Source organism: Anomaloglossus baeobatrachus, chromosome 5 (genome assembly GCF_048569485.1).
Source record: "Anomaloglossus baeobatrachus isolate aAnoBae1 chromosome 5, aAnoBae1.hap1, whole genome shotgun sequence".
Classification (NCBI taxonomy): Eukaryota; Metazoa; Chordata; class Amphibia; order Anura; family Aromobatidae; genus Anomaloglossus; species Anomaloglossus baeobatrachus.
The window spans coordinates 249,295,311-249,316,402 of record NC_134357.1 but is presented as its reverse complement, the minus strand read 5'-3'; the positions used below and the strand labels follow the sequence as shown (position 1 = coordinate 249,316,402).

The following is a 21,092-nucleotide window of genomic DNA, read 5'->3' as shown; positions in this document are numbered from 1 at the left end:
AGCCTCATTAAGCCTTTTTGGAGTGGGGTCTTCTCGGCATACAATTAGCGGGGAGGCCCTCTCTGGTTCTCCACAAATCGCTCTGTTATCTATCCTACCGGGGTCTGTTAAATCTCAGAAAATGGGACTATTGCGTTTTTGCCTAGTGGCTGCCCGAGCCGTGATCCCCAGACACTGGAGGTCCACCCGTGCCCCCGCCTTGGATGAGTCGCTTGGGGAGATGGCCTCCCTTTACAGAATGGAGAGTCTCCCTGCTGAAATTCAGGACGCTACTGAAAAATGTATTAAGATCTGGAGTCCCTGGGTCATTTTTTTGGATTCTCCGGACTTCGGGTCCCTTTTTGGGGCGAGTTGAGACTCTACCTAGATTTTCCTTGCTAGTTATTCCCGGCCCTTCCTTGCCCTTCCCCATGATCCTTTTACCCGTCATCATTCACTTTGTCTACTTCCCTCTTTCTTTTCTCTCTTTATTTCTTTTCCTTCGACTGACCATTATGTGCCTCTATGGTATGAATGGTACATCTTTGCTGTTTATGGTATAGTTATGGATTTTATACTTTTATAATGGTTCAAGACAGAATGATATAAATGTTCTTTATTGTAACAAACGGTATATGGCTACAACCATGCAAAGCCTTTCATGTTTCATTCCATTCTTGTTTTGTTTTTTTTTTTGTTTTTTTTCTTGGTTTTGTCTCTATTTGGGGGTTTGCCTTGGTTTGCAGCCCTGCTTATTGTATCCAACCTTAATTTTTCAATAAAACAGAGATTAAACATAAAACCTTTTTAGGGGAGACAATATAAGGAGGGACGTGGTGAATGGATACACTCAAAACTAAAGTTCCACTGCGGATAAATTTACAACAAGACTTTATTTATCATTATGAGTGGTGATAGGGTTAATTTCTCCAGGAGGTTTGTCAAGGGAGTGGGTCTCTTCAGTCTAACAAGAGTTAGGCTATGTGCGCACATTGCGTACTGTCACTGCAGAAATTTCTACAGCGATTTGAACAGCACACATGCGCTTCAAATCGCTGCAGAAACAAAAGCCGATTTAATTCGCTCTGCATGTAGCCCCCTCCCAGCCCCTGCCATAGACAGAGCAGGGACTGCAGGCAGAGCGCACAAAAGAAGTGACATGTCACTTCTTAGAACGCACACTTCGGGCAGCAGCCGAAGCGCTGCGCTCTAATACGCCACGTGGGCATGGCTCCTGCACAATCTCCATAGATTGTGCAGGGGACGCAGGACGCATGCAGTTACACTACGGTGCAGATCGCAGCATAACTGCATGCAATTACGCAACGTGCGCACATAGCCTTAAAGTCTCACTCCACAAGACTTGTTCACAAGGAAAGGTCTATGCAATGGCCTCTGGTCAAAATATGTTTGCTGATCATTTCTCATTTGCCACCATCTTTAAACTTACTGGACCATCGACATAGTGCTCCCATAAATACAATCACCATAAACAGCTTGCATTCTCTGATTAATTTCCCTTGGGGTGACACCTGCTGTCAAGAATAAAATGACAGCACGTTGCTTAACCTCTTTACAACATTGGACATACTGGGAATGCCATGAAAGTCAGTGCCATTCCGACCAACGACGTACTCGGTACATCATGGAAATCGTGAGGGTTACTGCACTGTACCCCCGTGATTGCTGCAGAGTCTACAGCTTATCTTGTAGCCAAGACTCGACTCACTACCAGGAGTGGTGCTCATGCCGCTCCCAGTAGTTTAACCCCCTGATGGCTATCGCAGCATTCAGGAGGCAGGGAAAGGCATCGCTTACCTCTCCCAGGCGATTGGGTCCCTGTAATGCGATCACAGGGACCCGATCACTGCCATAGTAACCCCAGGTCGTCGTCATGATGACCCTGAGTTACAGAAAGTCTCACACCATACCAGATGCATGATGTGCGAAGGAAAATGGCAGTGCTACGAGTGCAGCACTGACAGATATGCATTGCAGTGGATTATATCAGTGATTAGATCACTGAACGTTAGTGTTCCATAAAGAGACTAAAGGCCCCGTCACACTAAGCAACATCGCTAGCAACATCGCTGCTAACGAACAACTTTTGTGACGTTGCTAGCGATGTTGCTGTGTGTGACATCCAGCAACAACCTGGCCCCTGCTGTGAGGTCGTTGGTTGTTGCTGAATGTCCTGGGCCATTTTTTAGTTGTTGCTGTCCCGCTGTGAAGCACAGATCGCTGTGTGTGACAGCGAGACAGCAACAACTAAATGTGCAGGCAGCAGGAGCCGGCTTCTGCGGAGGCTGGTAACCAATGTAAACATCGGGTAACCAAGAAGCCCTGTACTTGGTTACCCGATATTTACCTTTGTTACCAGCCTCCGCCGCTCTCACTGTCAGTGCCGGCTCCTGCTCTGTGCACATTTAGCTGCAGCACACATCGGGTAATTAACCCGATGTGTGCTGTAACTAGGAGAGCAGGGAGCCAGCGCTAAGCATTGTGCGCTGCTCCCTGCTCTGTGCACATTTAGCTGCAGCACACATCGGGTAATTAACCCGATGTGTGCTGTAACTAGGAGAGCAAGGAGCCAGCGCTAAGCATTGTGCGCTGCTCCCTGCTCTGTGCACATGTAGCTGCAGCACACATCGGGTAATTAACCCGATGTGTGCTGTAACTAGGAGAGCAGGGAGCCAGCGCTCAGTGTGCGCTGCTCCCTGCTCCCTGCACGTGTAGCTCCGTGCGCTGGTAACCAAGGTAAATATCGGGTTGGTTACCCGATATTTACCTTAGTTACCAGCGCAGCATCTTCCACGCGGCGCTGGGGGCTGGTCACTGGTTGCTGGTGAGCTCACCAGCAACTCGTGTAGCGACGCTCCAGCGATCCCTGCCAGGTCAGGTTGCTGGTGGAATCGCTGGAGCGTCGCAGTGTGACATCTCACCAGCAACCTCCTAGCAACTTACCAGCGATCCCTATCGTTGTTGGGATCGCTGGTAAGTTGCTTAGTGTGACTGGACCTTAAGAAGTTAAAATAAAGTTAAAAATATATAAAAACCTGAAAATAAAAGGAAAAAAAACAACAATTCCTATAAATAAGTAAATCTAAGTAAAAAAAAATAAAGTACACATTTTCACATCCATAACAACCCGATCTATAAAACTGTCATACTAGTTATCCCCTTCAGTGAACACGATAAAAATAAAAAAAGTAGCAAAACAGTCTTTTGATCATATACCTGACAAAGTGGAATAAAACGCAATAAAAAAATCATAGAAAAACAAAAATTATACCACTGAAAACCTCATCTTTTCCTGCAAAAAACAAGCTATCACACCGCTCAGTGAAAAATATTAAAGCTACAGCTCTCAGAATACAGAAATGCAAAACGATTTGCTCTTCTTTTTCTATAAAATTGTTTCGCTGGTGTAAAAGCGTCAAAACATTCAAAAAAAAGTAATGGTATTGCTGTAATCGTACTGACCTAAAAAATAAAGCGGTCTTATCACTTTTATGGTATGGTGAACGGCGTAAAAATAAATCCTGAATTGCGGTGTCTTCATGATTTTGCCTCACATAAAGTGGAATAGAAAGCAATCAAATATCTGGCCCAAAATGGTACTAATAAAAACTACAATTCTTCTCGCATAAAATAAGCCCCCACATGACCTTCAAAATTCAGTGCTGCAAATAAGCTTGTTTTGTAAAAAAAAAGCATTTTTCAGCATGATAGTAACCAAAGCTTAAAAAAAAAATAGAAATCTGGTATCGCTATAACCGTACTAACGTGAGGAATAAGGGTATGTGCGCACATCTGCGTTCTATTCCGCAGTGTTTAAGACCCTGCATGTGCGTTTCAAAATGCAGCCGAAAAGCTGCGTTTTGAATGCATTGTGAATGCAGAATTCTTGCAGAATTCATGCGTTCTGGATGCTTGCCCTGCCACAGACAGTGGGAAAAGCATCCAAAACGTGCAAAAGAAGTGACATGTTGCTTTTTAGAATGCAGCATTTTGGCAAAATATTTCAGCATGCAAAGCGCTGCGTTCTAAAACACAACTTGCGGATGGAATTTGTACAATCTTCATAGATTGTGTCCTTCATCCCCAGCACATGCTTTTACCTTGCAGTGTAGTACGCAGCGTAAAAGCATGCACAACACAGACGTGCGCACACAGCCTAAAGGCGCCTAATCATTTATACTGCAGCGTGTATGGGGTACAAAAAGTAAATAAAGCCAATTCTTCAGCTGCTGTTGATTTTTGTTTATTCTGCCTCTCAAAGCTTGTAGTACGGCGTAACTCCTTTTTATCCTGCGCTCTTCGTTGAGCACTTACACTAGGAATAACATATAAATCTCTGAAAAGCATGATTCGGACAAAATTCCTAATGGAAAATTCACTGTCTGGCCTGTGATCCAGCGGTGTTCATGGGTTTTTATACCTCTTTTCAGACTTTCTTTGTTCACCTTTTAAAAGGCACACTGCTGAACAGAAGCCGAACAGAGTAACTCTGCTGCCTCATTACAGTGAATGGATCCGTCGGGGGTTTCACATGACTCATGTATTTCGGTGATGGAAACCCCAATGTAAGTGCTCAGCATAGAGCACAGTATAAATGGGAGCTGATGCAAAGTGTTCTGCACCCAAATTGCCACCAAATAGAATTCAACTCAACCCACAGAAACACAAGTCCCCACTCAGGTCCTGTTAACAGAAATATAGAGGGCTTCCATATTACTGGTAGCGCTATGGATCCCCCCCTCTCCAAAAAGGAAATCCATCAAAATCTGAGCTCCAAAATCTTAATTCCCTTTTGCTTCTGAGCACCACAATATGCCTAAACCAGTTAGCATCCACATGTTTGGCATTGTTGTAGGGCGGAGAGCCCGTTTAATTTACAAAATGTGTCTCCAGAAGCACAAACTGGTCACAGTGTTCAGGCACTACAATGTACTGGGCGCTACAGGGCTTATTTGCAATTCTTAATTCTGCAACATTCACTGCATTTGACACCATTGGTGTTTTACAGAGACTAAATCGTCACTACACCAAGAGATGAATTCCCAGAGCGGCGAAGTTTCCAAAATTTGGTTAATTGAGGTGGGTTCTTCTGTTCTGGCACTTAGGGGTTCTGCAAAGGGAGTCCGCAAACTATTCTAGTAAAATCTGTGCTCCAAAAATCAAATGGCACTCCATCCCCTCCAAGCACTGAGGTGCAGCCAAACAGTACTATAAATTCACATGTGTTATATTGCCACTTTCAGTTTAAATTGTGTAACACATGGGGCCTTTTTTTTACCTATTCTCCTTGTGAAAATTAGAAATATGGGGTTAACACAACAATTTAGGGGTAAAAATGTAATTTATTTTTGTTCACCACTAAATTGTATAACATTGTGACACACCTGTAGTGTCAATATACTCACTGCACCCCTGGATGAATTAATTGAGGGGTGCAGTTTGTTAAATGGGGTCACATGTGGGGGGTTCTACTGTTATGATACCTCAGGGGCTCCTGCCAATTTCTACATGGCACCTGCAAACCATTCCAACTAAATGTAAACTCAAATATGGTGCTCCTTCCCTTCACTTTGCACTGTGCCTCAAAAGTAGGTTTCAACCACATATGGGTTAATGTCGTACTCAGTAGAAAATGCACCAATTTGTTGTACAATATCTCCTGTTACCCTAATGAAAATGAAACATTTGGAATTGAATCAACATTTTTGTGGTTAAAAAATTTTTTTCATTTTCATGGCTCAACGTTACAACATTCTGTGAAGCATTTGGGGGTTCAAGAGCCTCACCAAACTCCTAGATAAATTCCTTTAGGGGTCTAGTTTCCAAAATGTGGTCACTTATTGAGGAGCGCCACTGTTTAGACACATCAGGGGCTCTCCAAACGCAACATGGAGTCTGCTAATGATTCCAGACAATTTTGTAGTCAACTGGCGTTCCTTCTCTTTCGGCATCATGTTCGTTTTTCTGCCGACAGCACATGTCACACGGACCACACATTGATATGATCCGTGTGACATCAGTCTGAGACGTACCAGAGAACACCTGTCATTTTAAAAAATAGAAAAAATGTATACTTGCCTTTCTCTGGCACTGCTGTTGCTTCCTGGTCCCTTTTCATTATGCTCATGCATATTTGCCGCACTGACCGCCGACCTAGAAATAACAGCCGCATCGGAGACAGATAAGTAGTAAGTATGCAAGTTCATGTTGTTTGTGTCCTATCCGGATGTCACATGGCTGGCACACATAGAACACACACATGGACGCACGGATGGCCTTGTGTACCTTCCACACGGACCGTCCCACACGTACGTTTAAAGCACGGATGTGTGAACGAGGCCTAAATCGCAGTGACTGACCATCTATGCAGGGTCACATTCTGCTGTAGAGGAGAGTCTACTGAACAGTCCAGTGCCTGTAGCATACCAGTGCTGCCATCTGCTGAGCACTTACGACGGTGGAGGCATTACTTTTCATTCAACCCTCGTATGTTTGCTGCACATGATTCAAAAAAATGAGTTTTTTAAGAAAGATTTACCTCCTGGATATTTTTCCTTTTTCTTGATATAAGCTTTTATTAAGTTTACCCTGCCAATCCAGGACAAGTAAGGCAGGTCATAGACTTTTAATAGCGTTTTATGTGGTTGAGAAAGGGGAAAAAATTGTGTTGGTACATTTCTTTTGGGTTACTGGGAATTTGCACTCCTAAGTATTTCATATTTCTAGAAGGCCATTGAAAAGGGATGTTATTTTAAAGGATTGTTATCTTTTTTTGGGGGCTGAAATGTTAAGAGCTTCTGATTTATTTAGATTTACTTTAAAGTTTGATAATTCTCCAAACTGTTCGAATAATTCCGAAAGTTTGGGAAATGAGTGTTTACGATTTGCCAATAATAGCAGAAGGTCATCTGCGAATACCACCGCTTTCAGGTCTAGATGTTCCTCTTTTAGACCTTGTATTGTTGGGTCTTATCTGATATATACTGTGTGTATATAATATACACTGTGTGCAGAATTATTAGGCAAATGAGTATTTTGATCACAGGATAATTTTTATACATGTTGTCCTACTCCAAGCTGTATAGGCTTGAGAGCCAACTACCAATTAAGTAAATCAGGTGATGTGCATCTCTGTAATGTGGAAGGGTGTGGGGTAAGGACATCAACACCCTATCTACGGTGTGCTTAATTATTAGGTAACTTCCTTTCCTTTGGCAAAATGGGTCAGAAGAGAGATTTGACGTGCTCTGAAAAGTCCAAAATTGGGAGATGTCTTGCAGAGGGATGCAGCAGTCTTGAAATTGCCAAACGTTTGAAGCGTGATCACCGAACAATCAAGTGTTTCATGGTAAATAGCCAATAGGGTCACAAGAAGCGTGTTGGCCAAAAAAGGCACAAAATAACTGCCCATTAATTGAGGAAAATCAAGCGTGAAGCTGCCAAGATGCCAGTTGCCACCAGTGTGGCCATATCTCAGACCTGCAACGTTACTGGAGTATCAAAAAGCATAAGGTGTGCCATACTCAGGGACATGGCCAAAGTAAGGAAGGCTGAAAAACGACCACCTTTGAACAAGAAACATAAGATAAAATGTCAAGACTGGGCCAAGCAATATCTTAAGACTGATTTTTCAAAGGTTTTATGGACTGATGAAATGAGAGTGACTCTTGATGGGTCAGATGGATGGGCCAGAGGCTGGATCAGTAAAGGGCAGAGAGCTCCACTCCAACTCAGACGCCAGCAAGGTGGAGACTGGGTACTGGTATGGGCTGGTATCATCAAAGATGAACTTCTGGGACCTTTTTGGGTTGAGGATGGAGTGAAGCTCAACTCCCAGACCTACTGCTATTTTCTGGAAGACAACTTCTTCAAGCAATGGTACAGAAAGAAGTCGGTATCGCTCAAGAAAAACATGATTTTCATGAAGGACAATGCTCCATCACATGCATCCAACTACTCCACAGCGTGTCTGGCCAGTTAAGGTCTAAAAGATGAAAAAATAATGACATGGCACCCTTGTTCACCTGATCTGAACCCCATAGAGAACCTGTGGTCCCTCATAAAATGTAAGAAGTACAGGGAGGGAGAACAGTACACCTCTCGGAACAGTGTCTGGGAGGCTGTGGTGGCTGCTGCACGCAATGTTGATCGTAAACAGATCAAGCAACTGACAGAATCTATGGATTGTAGGCTGTTGAGTGTCATCATAAAGAAAGGTGGCTATATTGGTCACTAATTTTTTGGGGTTTTGTTTTTGCATGTCAGAAATGTTTATTTCTAAATTTTGTGCAGTTATATTGGTTTACCTGGTGAAAATAAACAAGTTAAATGGGAATATATTTGGTTTTTATTAAGTTGCCTAATAATTCTGCACAGTAATAGTTACCTGCACAAACAGATATCCTCCTAAGATAGCCAAATCTAAAAAAAAAAACAAAAACACTCCAACTTCCAAAAATATTCTGCTTTGATATTTGGGTCTTTTGGGTTGATTGAGAACATAGTTGTTGATCAATAATAAAAAAAATCCTCTAAAATACAACTTGCCTAATAATTCTGCACGCGGTGTATAAAGCTGAGTGTGTGTATGTGTGTGTGTTTGTGTGTATGTCCGCTAAAGGAATCCGCACCGTCGCATTTACAATCACGAAATTATGCACGGATACCCTATGTGACTCGGGGAACGTCATAGACTATGTTTTGACGGTAAAATTAAACACCGAGTTTTATAGTTACTCTCCAAAAAACCTGCCTCCATTAAAGTGAATGGAGCTGAGAGCTATTAGGTTAATAATGGGAGCTGTAATTGGTTGCTTGAGGAACAAAATAAATTGTTACTATAAGAAGCTTATGTGTGCGGTAATAAGATGTCGGTGGGGAGACTGATAGAGAGACAGAGAGACATAGGCACAGACTGTGTAAGAGGCAGACAGACACAGACACGGGGAAAGAGACACAGACAGACAGAGACAGACAGAGACACAGAGACTATCCTGGGCAACGCCCGGGTACTACAGCGTGTGTGTGTGTGTGTGTGTGTGTGTGTGTGTGTGTGTGTGTGTGTGTGTGTGTGTGTGTGTGTGTGTTTTTTTTTGTTTTGTTTTGTTTTTTTGTATAGAGTTTCCATAATTAAGATAGAGGGGGGTGAAATAAGGCAACCCTTTTTCGTTCCATTCTTAATATCAAAGCTATGAGAAAGGGATCTGTTGACTCTAACCTTTGCTGAATGTTGCGAGTTAAGAGTCTATTATTGCAACTATGATTTTAGTCAGGCAAATCTTTCTAAAGTGCTTACTATGAGGCGCCAGCTAACTCTATCAAATGCCTTCTTGCCATCTGTGGAGAGGAGTCTAAAGTGGGCTTTACACGCAACGACATCGCTAATAAGATGTCGTTGGGGTCACGGAATTCGTGACACACATCCGGCCTCGTTACTGACGTTGTTGCGTGTGAAACGCAGGAACAACCGTTAACGATCAAAATTACTTACCTGATCATTGACACGTCGTTCCTTTCTCGATTATCGTTTCTGTTGCAGGTTGTTCGTCGTTCCTGCGGCAGCACACATCGCTATGTGTGACACCGCAGGAACGAGGAACATCACCGCACCTGCGGCCGCCGGCAATGAGGAAGGAAGGAGGTGGGCGGGATGTTCGGCCCGCTCATTTCCGCCCCTCCACTTCTATTGGGCAGCCGCTTAGTGACGCCGCTGTGACGCCGAACGAACCGGCCCCTTATAAAGGAGGCGGTTTGCCGGCCACAGCGACGTTGATGGGCAGGTATGTGTGACGGGTCCTAGCGCTGTTGTGCGCCATGGGCAGTGATTTGCCCGTGACGCACAACTGACGGGGGCGGGTGCTTTCACCAGCGACATCGCTACCGATGTTGCTGTGTGTTAAGCCCACTTAAGGTGAGAATTTTTTTTTTTAATTTTTGTAGAACTTTAGTGCAGTTATCTTTTCCTTCCCTACCTTTTCACGAAGCCAGCATGGTCTGAGTGAATTAGTTTTGGCAAGGCAGCACTTATCCTTCTAGCTAAAAGTTTGGCCCATCATTTTGTTTTGCATTTAGCAGGCAGATTGGACAATAGCTGCTACACAGCAATGGGTCTTTTCCTTCCTTGGGAAGTATGGGGATAGTGCTTGTTTAGGGGGGGGATGACCAGAGGGAAAGGAATTGAATAAGGTCACTAAGTGAGGGAGGAGTGTTTTAATATTTTGTAGGTAGTATATGATGGGGAAGCCATCAGGGCCTGGAATTTTAACATTCTGAATGTTTTGGTGTTTTTGCATTTTTTTTTTTTTGTTTTTGTTTGTTTTTTGTTTTTTTTTTTGTATCTAGTATTTCTTGCGATGTAATTTTAGAGGATAGCAAGATACCACTGCGGGCTGAAGTTTGAGGAGGGATATGGAATCTAAGAAGTTATTTACTTTATTAGGAGCTTCTACCGAACCTTTCATTGAGGGTAGGGTCTCAAGATTATATAGGTTTCCATAGTACTGTTAAAAGCAATTGCTGTCTTACGTTTTGTCGGCAATTGTTTTTCTTGTCTGTTAGGATTTGCCTGATGAAAGATTTTTTAAAATTGTTTTGGTTTTTTTTTTACTAATTAAGAGGTATGTTTTACGTTTTGTTTGTTTTTTTTTTCCCCATGCATATAGAATTTTTGTTTGCAACTTTGGTAAAGTTTGGCTGACTTTATATTTAGGGTATCTTTAAGTTTATTTCTAAGTATGGAGAGCTTGCACTGTGTACTATTCGCTAGCGATCTCTTGTGTTTGGTCTCTAGGGTATTGATTTGATGTAAGATGGCTATTTCTTTATCTTTTCCTTTTTTTCAGGTGGAAACTTAAGGCAATTAGTTCCTCTCTTAGCACCAATTTGCACACTTCCCATATTATAGGTATCGACTGACCTGAATCTTGGTTTTCTTTAAAGAATAATGCTAGTGTGTTTGACAATGTGTTTTTCATGATCAATTACTGTTTAGTTTAGCTTCCAGGCTAAGTATGGCCGTGGTAGAATATCGATAGTTCTAGAAAAATGGTGGCATGATCAGAGATTGTAATCAAGCTGATGGAAGTAGAGGTTACTAGCGAAAGACAACCGCTTAGCAAAAATAAGTAATCAAATCTATGATAGATGTGTGGCGGTGAAAAGGAATTATATTTATTTATTTTATTGTAAGGTTGAGAATTCTCCACAGATCAATTGAAGAGAGTTTAGTGCCACGTGGAGTTTTCTGATGGCTTTCTCTAAATGGGCAGTATTTGTCATAGAAGTGTCAAGGGATGGATTCAGGGGGATATTGAGGTCTCCTCCCATGATCGTCCTTCCTTGATGAGGGATAGTTTCTAACGTTTTAATAATCCATGTAGTCTGTCCCTTTTTAGGGGCATATGTGTTGCAGAGTGTAACAAGGTGCTAACAATTAAACTTTTTACCTTCCCCGAATCTGAAAGTGTCTTTTAACGTGAATAGTAAACCCTTTCACAGCGCAATGCTTAATCCTTTGGAGGAGGAATAACTTCTACTATTAAACCAGGTTGGGAATGCTGAGTGAGATAAGTCTGTGATACACCCTTTTTAAAATGTGTTTCTTGTAGAAAAGCTATTTTTGTTTTCTTTTTCCTCAGTAAGGTCATTTTGTGGTTGTGATTAGCGGGGGAATTAATACCACAAATGAGGCCACTATGACCCTGTCAGGCAAGGTCTTGTCAGCCATTAGGGGTATATTGACGTGCTTGACCTCAGCTTGGGCATAGAATTGAACAATCAAAAAACCTATACAGTGGTAATCTTATTTGCAGCAGGTGGGGGAGCAGATAAAAGCAATGAACCTTCTGACAACCTAGAAGTGTAAATCGATAAGTAAACTGTTGACAATAATTCCCAAAAAAGAGAAAACATTAGGGAGGGAGGTTCACGATTCCAGATTTTTGACTCTTAGAATGGTTGTGGCCCTAAAGGAAGAAAGCGGTTTGGGATGGAGGGGAAGAAGCAGAAGCAAGATTTCTGGTACTAATGCTCATTGCTTTAAATCAGTAGATAAGGAGAAAGTAGGACCTTTTTAAAGTGGGCCTGGGCATTTCCTCGGTATCAGGGAAGTAGAGGTCTTGGCCTATGTTTCTTTGTCTTGGAAGAAGTTGAGTTCTTGTTTACGGACCAATCTTCCATTTTTCGCAGTTGTGGGTGTTCCCATCGAGTGTCTAGAGGCATCCTGCAAATGCTGCCAATTCTTCAATTGAGGATATTTCCAGGATATCGCAGGCCTTTTGGAGGCCTTCAGGGGTATATATGGTAATCTGTCTTCCTTTAATTATTCTTTGGCCAAATGGGAATGGCCACCTGTAGTTTAGCTTGTTTGCTCTCAAGACATTCAGGAGTGGTTTAATTTTTCTTCTTTTTGCTAATTTGTATAAGGGAGCTACCATAAGAGAGATGATTTTTCTCTTGCTCCTTCTAGAACTGCAGAGGTATCCGCAAAGTTCAGCAGACAGCATATCAGATCCCTAGGAGGGTCAGAGTTTTTTTTCTCTGTTTCTAAGAGCTCTCTGGACTCGTTCTGATTGTTTCAGCTGTGTCCTGTCCTAGTATGGAGGTGAAGATTTCTTTGGTGACTTTTTCCAGGGCTTCTGGAGCAGAAGATTCAGGAATTCCTTTAAGTTTGATGTTCTTGCATCTGCTCCTGTTTTCTTGGTCTTCTAGCGCTAGGATAACGGCGTTAAGCTGTTGTTGATGGTTACTCATTTGTTCTCCCAAGCATTGGTGAAATCAATAAGATCTGATTGAGATGTTTCCAGGCTATCGACACTATGGTCCAATTGCTTTAAATCCGTTTTAAGGCTAGAGAGTCCCTGCAATAAGTGTCCCATAGCTTGGGCAACAGACTTTTTTTCGGGAAGGACCTAGACTTTGGAGCAGAGACTTTAGAGGTAGATTCGCTGTCTGAGATGTTGTTACTAGAGTCTGGTTCTTCCATTTGTGGGGTGGGGGGGGGAGTGAGAAGGTTGTTTCTTGAAGGGAGTTTGAGGAGTGAGAGGTATCTTCCTTAGAAGCTTGCACAGTTCACCTTGTTTATGAGGAACAAGGGTTTCAGAGTACATTTTTGCATGCTCTTTATTGGATTTTACCATCTTTGGATAATAGTGTACAATTTGAAGGATCACAGGTTGCCCATGGATTTAGTATTTGTGAAAATACTTTTAGGTTTGCAACGGTGGGAGCTGGTGTGTAGATTGAGTAGTGAATTGCTAGGATGTTGTAATTTCAGTTGGCCAGAAGGAGGCAGTGATGTATCAGTATTGCAGGTGCAGGTTAGTTTTGCAGCGTTTAATAGAAGATTGAAATGCTTGCAATTAGTCTCTATGTGGAAATCTTTCTGAAAAGATCTTTATGTAGAAATTGCTTTGGTGGGTGGGGACCAGGAGAGGTAAGCCTGGCAGTGGTTATATATTTATATACATCAGTGCCTACAAGTAGTATTCAACCCCCTGCAGATTTAGCAGGTTTACACATTCGGAATTAACTTGGCATTGTGACATTTGGACTGTAGATCAGCCTGGAAGTGTGAAATGCACTGCAGCAAAAAAGAATGTTATTTGTTTTTTGTTTTTTTTTAAATTGTGAAAAGTTTATTCAGAGGGTCATTTATTATTCAACCCCTCAAACCATCAGAATTCTGTTTGGTTCCCCTAATGTATTAAGAAGTATTTCAGGCACAAAGAACAATGAGCTTCACATGTTTGGATTAATTATCTCTTTTTCCAGCCTTTTCTGACTAATTAAGACCCTCCCCAAACTTGTGAACAGCACTCATACATGGTCAACATGGGAAAGACAAAGGAGCATTCCAAGGCCATCAGAGACAAGATCATGGAGGGTCACAAGGCTGGCAAGGGGTACAAAACCCTTTCCAAGGAGTTGGGCCTACCTGTCTCCACTGTTGGGAGCATCATCCGGAAGTGGAAGGCTTATGGAACTACTGTTAGCCTTCCACGGCCTGGACAGCATTTGAAAGTTTCCTCCCGTGCCGAGGCCAGGCTTGTCCGAAGAGTCAAGGCTAACCCAAGGACAACAAGGAAGGAGCTCCGGGAAGATCTCATGGCAGTGGGGACATTGGTTTCAGTCAATACCATAAGTAACGTACTCCACCGCAATGGTCTCTGTTCCAGACGAGCCCGTAAGGTACCTTTACTTTCAAAGCGTCATGTCAAGGCTCGTCTACAGTTTGCTCATGATCACTTGGAGGACTCTGAGACAGACTGGTTCAAGCTTCTCTGGTCTGATGAGACCAAGATCGAGATCTTTGGTGCCAACCACACACGTGACGTTTGGAGACTGGATGGCACTGCATACAACCCCAAGAATACCATCCCTACAGTCAAGCATGGTGGTGGCAGCATCATGCTGTGGGGCTGTTTCTCAGCCAAGGGGCCTGGCCATCTGGTCCGCATCCATGGGAAGATGGATAGCACGGCCTACCTGGAGATTTTGGCCAAGAACCTCCGCTCCAACATCAAGGATCTTAAGATGGGTCGTCATTTCATCTTCCAACAAGACAACGACCCAAAGCACACAGCCAAGAAAACCAAGGCCTGGTTCAAGAGGGAAAAAATCAAGGTGTTGCAGTGGCCTAGTCAGTCTCCTGACCTTAACCCAATTGAAAACTTGTGGAAGGAGCTCAAGATTAAAGTCCACATGAGACACCCAAAGAACCTAAATAACGTGGAGAAGATCTGCATGGAGGAGTGGGCCAAGAAAATTCCAGAGATCTGTGCCGGCCTGATCAGGTCTTATAAAAGACGATTATTAGCTGTAATTGCAAACAAGGGTTAATCCACAAAATATTAAACCTAGGGGTTGAATAATAATTGACCCACACTTTTATGTTGAAAATGTATTAAAATTTAACTGAGCAACATAACTTGTTGGTTTGTAAGATTTATGCATCTGTTAATAAATCCTGCTCTTGTTTGAAGTTTGCAGGCTCTAACTTATTTGCATCTTAACAAACCTGCTAAATCTGCAGGGGGTTGAATACTACTTGTAGGCCCTGTGTGTGTGTGTGTGTGTGTGTGTGTGTGTGTGTGTGTGTGTGTGTGTGTATATAATATATATATATAAAAGGAGCCTTCTTTATGGGGTCCCAAGATGGCAGATTTTGACTCCAAAACCAGTCAGAAGGGTGTTGGAAAGAGGTATTTCAGGGGTTTTATGCATAGCCCTGGGGTTGTCACTTTACCTGGCCCTATTTCTCCTCACAAGTATTAAGCCAGTATCTCTGCCTGAATCACTAAGCTTCCTTTTGGAAGTCCCCTCTTATCTTCTCCCTCACCCCCCCACTAACCCTGAAAGCCTGTGAGTGTCTCAACTAGTTTCTGCGGCCGGCATGGTCCTCCCAGTATTCTGAGAGAGCTACTAACACTGCACTGCTCCAGCCACCGAACCTCTGGTCTCTCCTCTCTGCTAGACGGTCCTCCCTGGGTCCCACCCTCAGATGGAGGGAGAAACTGCAGTTTCCTCTACCAAACTTCGCAGGCGGGCAGTCAGGTGCCTGGTGGGACCTCTTCGTGAGTCTTCACTGTCTCACTCCTAGTGGTTGGAAGCCTCAGCACCTGACCAACAGGTGAGGAGGGTTCTGCGAGGTTGTTAGGAGGGGGATTTATAGGTGATTTGGGGTCTTATATAACTATTTTCCTGTGTCTAGAAGTAGTAGCTCTGTGCGAGCACGTCTTCTCCAGCTCGTGCCTACGCCACGCCCCCGAACATGAAGATAGTGAATGTTTTGGGGTTTTTTTGTTTTTTTTTCCCCAGATATTATAACTAGAGTTAAGCGAGTACCTAACTATTCGTACTCTCTATACTCCTAACGAGAACTGTTTAATACTCGTGTATTCATTCCAAATAGTGTGTGCAATGCAAGTCAATGGGGAAAACTTGCAAAGTAGTAAGTAACCCAAATGCCGTACTATTCGTGCGAGTAGCGAATAGTGCAGAATTCGGGCTACTCGTTGCATTGCGAGTATTCCCCATTGACTTGCATTGCACACGCTATTCAGAATGAATACGCAAGTATTAGACCGTACTCGTTATGAGTATAGAGAGTACGAATAGTTAGGTACTCGCTCAACTCTAATTGTAACCTGAAAAATTTGGTAGGTTGCCTGATCAGTAGAAAGGATCAAAAAATGTGGATAACAGTGAATATGGCAGTGGGGATTTTTGTGGCTAGGAATGGAAGGATTGTGATGAGGTATATGTATCTGGAGTTTGCGAAAGAGAACTTGTGGGGGAGTGGCAGGGTGTATTTAAATTCAATAGGTATAGATTTATGGACTCTTAAGTATTCAAGGGGTTGTGGAACGGGCATGTCTTTTGTTGGGGTGCCTCGCATTTTGAGGGATCAAGTAATGCTCATTGTGGGGATGGGGTTCTTAGTTGGTGTAAAAAATTGGCATATGGGTTGTACATCGTGTAGATGATAACTTCCTACTGATTTTGTAAATTTTATAGTTGCCTGGCAGATTTTGGGGCTCTTAAGGGTGGGGTCTCAGGGAGTCGGTTATTTGGAAAATGTTTGTTTTTTTGGCAATAGAGGTGCCCCCGAGCCTGTGGTCGCAGCTGGGGGTAATGCTGGATGGTTATTATACACTGAAGAGCAAAAGGGTAACAATGTTTTGAACTTTTGACTTTCAGGTTCCATTTCTCATCATAATTACAGATTTCAGCATGAGACTACCTTCATTTTATAGACAATCATCTTGGCTATCTCATAAATTTGACTTGCAACTACTGTATTTAACATATGATTAGTTATGCAGATTCTTGTCATGTCACTGAATTGTTACCTTTTGCTCCTGTGGTGGGAAAAAATATTTCTTCCTGTATACCATAAATTATAACCTGTTTTCACATTTCCTAGTAGCTCAGTGTTGATGCTAGGTTGATTCTCAAGCGAAAGGTCACTGTTTCAAATTGTGGAGCAGCCATGAAGATTTCCAAAGAAAGGAGAAACTGCATCATCCAGCTCATCGATAGCGGTCTATCGGCCAAGAAAATTGCCAAACTGCATCATGTGAGTGCCATGACGATTGGAAGAATACGAAATAAAGTCTATCCATCAATTCAAAAGCCAAGAGGTGGATATCAAAGCAGAATTTTGAAGTCAACAAGTTGGCTCATCACAAGGTCTATCAGTTCTAGCGCTACAAACACTGCAGTGGAGGTGGTTTGTTTGCTTCGTAATAGTGAGATCAGACGTCCATGCAACGCACATTACATAAGTCTGGCATGGTGGCCCGAAAAAAGGTGAAGAAACTTCGACATCAATATCGTCATAAGAAGCATCCGCTCAGGTTTGCAAAAAAGTATGATAAGTGGACAGTAGAAGATTGCAATTTGGAGCGATGATACGAAAATCAGTAGACTACGCTCTGATGGTTAAATGAAACTAGGGGAGGGGAAGGAGCTAACGGATTGAGAAATTGAAGGAGCTGTCAAGTTTGATGGAGGAAGCCTGATGATATGGGGTTGTTTCAAAGCCAAAGGCATTAGATACTAGACCAGGATCGATGCTAGTGTTTATGCTGAGCTATATGTGAGTATCCTACAAGATGAATTACTTCGTTCATTAGAATATACTAGAGTACTATGGATATAAAAAAGACATGGTGTTCCAGTAGGACAACGACCCAAAACATACGTCGAGATTGGGAAATAATTGTTTCAATGACAATGAAGTAGAGTTGCTGAATTGGCCTCCACAGTCCCGAGATCTTAAGTCAATTGAACACTTGTCGGTAGAGTGTATTAAAAAGCTGTAAGCATACCCAAATGAACCAACCAGTATGGACCAACATTGGGAATGTGTAGAAGAGACCTGGGATCAGATTTCTGTCGAGTCTTGCTCAAATGTGATCAAGGTCATACCCAGAATGATTTGGGCAGTGTTGAAAGTCAAAAGTGGAATTAAAAAGAAATAATAAAATGATAAAAATGTAAAATCAGATTTCCAGGAGCAAAACGGTAACAATGCAGTGACATAATAAGAATCTGTAATAACTAATCATATGCTGAATAGATGAAAGTCAAATTTACCCTTTTGCTCGTCGTTGTGTATATATTTGTTTCCGCTCAGTTTGGAGCTCCAAGAACCTCATTACCACAAGTTCTTTATGATCTGTAATGTTTGTTATAATAAAGGCTGATTTGGCCAATTTAATCCAAAAAGGGTCTGTCTGTTATTTGGGGGTGGGTAATTTGGGATTAAGGGGCTGGTGAAGAAGAATGAAGAGGCAATTTAAGGGGCAGCCTCTACTACAGTCAAGGTATTTAGAAAAGTGTTTCATATTTAAAAGTATTTATTTTTTTCACATTTCTTGGGAAATCCATTTAAGGCTGCAAGCCCCCAATCTGGGTTCAAAGCGTTTTGGACGCAGCGTGTTTTTGCTGCGTCCAAAATGCTGCGTTGTACAGTATAAGCACAGTGGATGGGATTTGTAATCCCATGCCCACTTTTGTTTTTCCTGCAGCATAAACTAAGATGCGGTGCGGCTTCCTGAGCCTCAGCATGTCAATTTATTGCTGCGGAACCTCGAGTGTTTTCTGCAGGGAGAACCGAGAGACTGCAGCAGCCCGAACCCTGATCGTGGGCATGGGCAGCTGCGGTCTCCTGCGGAGAGCACTGGCGGCCCTGCAGGAGAGGACATGTTTCATCGAGGCCCAGCATGTCCGGATCGTGGGCACGTACTCTGAGGAAGAATTGTTTACAGCATCTCCTGCTTAAAAGAAGGTCAAGATTATTAAAAAAAAGAAAAAACATTATATATAATACAACTACAGTTGACACACAAAAGAAATGCAAGTCTTCACATTGCTCCATCCATTTAAAAAAATAAGACAAATTATTTGTTTTTACTACTTATTATTACTACTACTACAAATAATTATCGGTCTGATTTGTAGTAGTAGTAGTAGTAGTAGTAATTTTAGGCATTACGGTAATTTAGTAAAAACAAAAAAAAAAATAAAATAGAAGTTTGGTATTGCATAATTGCACTGACCTGTAAAATTATAAAAGCAGTTCACCTCAATTCGATTTCTTTTCCTGATTTTTAACACTAGAAGTCCCAGAGAGGGGTCATTTAACATTTCTACCTTTTGGAATCCATAGAGCTTGAAATTCCTGGGACTTCTAGTGTTAATACATATGTTAAAGTAAATGGTATCACTCAAAACTTTAACCCATACTGCAAAAAAGAAGCTTTGGGAGGAGTTTAATATATTTTTCTTTTTTAGGTGGAACTCCAAATGCTAAACTGAAGAGAAGAAATCCACCGTTTCATTGGCCAACTGTAATATAATGGACTGGGACAGGAGTAACAGGGTCTTAATGTTTGCCATCAAGATAAGACAGCTACTGACTGGAGAGGTAAGTCTTGTAGGAAATAGAAAAGTTGGAGGGGGAAGAATTAAAGGGAATCTGTCAGACTGTTTGTGCTATTTAATCTGAGAGCAGGTGTAGTACCCTAAAGCGGGGTACAACTGAATGTTCAGTTATATTTTAACACATATGCCTTTAAATGACCAGTTATTGCAGTGTGTAAATGTCAGTTGCAGTTTATGTACCAGGGTGCATACAATTACGTCCATATATACTTAGACACTGACACATTTTGTGTTTTTACCTGTTTACTGAAACCCATTCAAGTTATAGTTATATAATGAACATTGCCTTAAAGTCCTGACTTTTAGCTTTCACTTGAGGGCACCACATTAAAATTTGATGAAGGGTTTAGGAGTTTCAGCTCCTTTTTAGATGTCCCAAAAGTAATTGGACAATTACTCAAAGGCTGTTTCATGGACCGGTGTGGGCAATTCCATTTTTATTTCATTCTCAATGAAGCACATAAAAGGCCTGGAGTTGATTTGAGGTATGATGATTGCATTTTAAAGGTTTTGCTGAGAAGTAAACATTTGGTCAAAGGAGCTCTCCATGCAAGTGAAACAAGGCATTCTTCATCTACAAAAACAGAAAAATACCATCCAAGAAATTGCTACAATATTAGGAGTGGCTAAATCTAGAGTTTGGTACATCCTGAGAAAGAAAGATAGTACTGGTGACCTCAAAAATGCAAAAAGACCTGGACGCACATGGAAGACAACAGTGGTGGATGACCGCAGAATAATTAGCACGGCGAAGCGAAACCCCTTCACAACATCCAACCAAGTGAACAACACTCTCCAGGATGTAGGTGTAGCAATATCCAAATCTACCATAAAGAGAAGACTGCATTAAACAAAATATAGAAGGTTCACTGCATGGTACAAGCCACCCATAGGCCTTAAGAATAAGAAGGCTAGATTGGACTTTGCTAAAAAAAATCTTAAAAAAACTAGCACAGTTCTGGAAAAACATTCTTTGGACAGATGAAACAAAGATCTACGGCTACGAGAAAAAAGTATGGAGAAATCAAGGTACTGCTCATGATCCAAAGCATACCACATCATCTGTAAACACGGCAGAGGCAGTGTGATGGCCGGGCACGCATGGCTGCCAGTGGCACTGGGTCCTGAATGTTTATTGATGATATGACACAGGACAGAAGCAGCCGGATGAATCCTGGGGTTTTCAGAGACATACGGTGTGCTCAAATCCAGTCAAATGCAGGCAAACTGATTTGTCAGCGTTTCATAATACAGATGGAAAATGACTCAAAAAAGCCAAATCAATACAGGAGTTTATTAAAGCAAAGAAGTCAAATATTCTTGAATGGCCAAGTCAACCCAATAGAGCCACATTTCACTTGTTAAATACTAAACTTCAGACAAAGGCCCACAGACAAACAGCAACTGAAAACCGCTGCAGTAAAGACCGGGAGAGCATTAACAAGGAGGAAACACCGCATCTGGTGATGTCCATGAGTTCAAGACTTCAGGCAGCAATGGCCAACAAAGGGCTTTCAACAAAGTATTAGAAATTAACGTTTTATTTCCAAATATTTAATTTGTCCAATTACTTTTGAGCTCCTGAAATAAAGGAATTGAGTTTAACCTCTTCACGGCACAGGACTTACTGGGTACAACATGGA

At 42.1% G+C, this 21,092-nt stretch overlaps 1 protein-coding gene across 1 annotated transcript in view; it reads left to right on the top strand.

Annotated features, from left to right (window-relative positions):
- The window catches only part of LOC142311162 (uncharacterized), a 90,193-nt gene that overhangs the window by 23,542 nt on the left and 45,559 nt on the right, over positions 1–21,092 (top strand). Inside the window, exon 2 of the mRNA XM_075349338.1 lies at positions 19,300–19,432. Coding sequence (XP_075205453.1) covers positions 19,364–19,432 — 69 coding nt within the window. The 5' untranslated portion in view covers positions 19,300–19,363. The remainder of the gene's footprint in view (positions 1–19,299; positions 19,433–21,092) is intronic.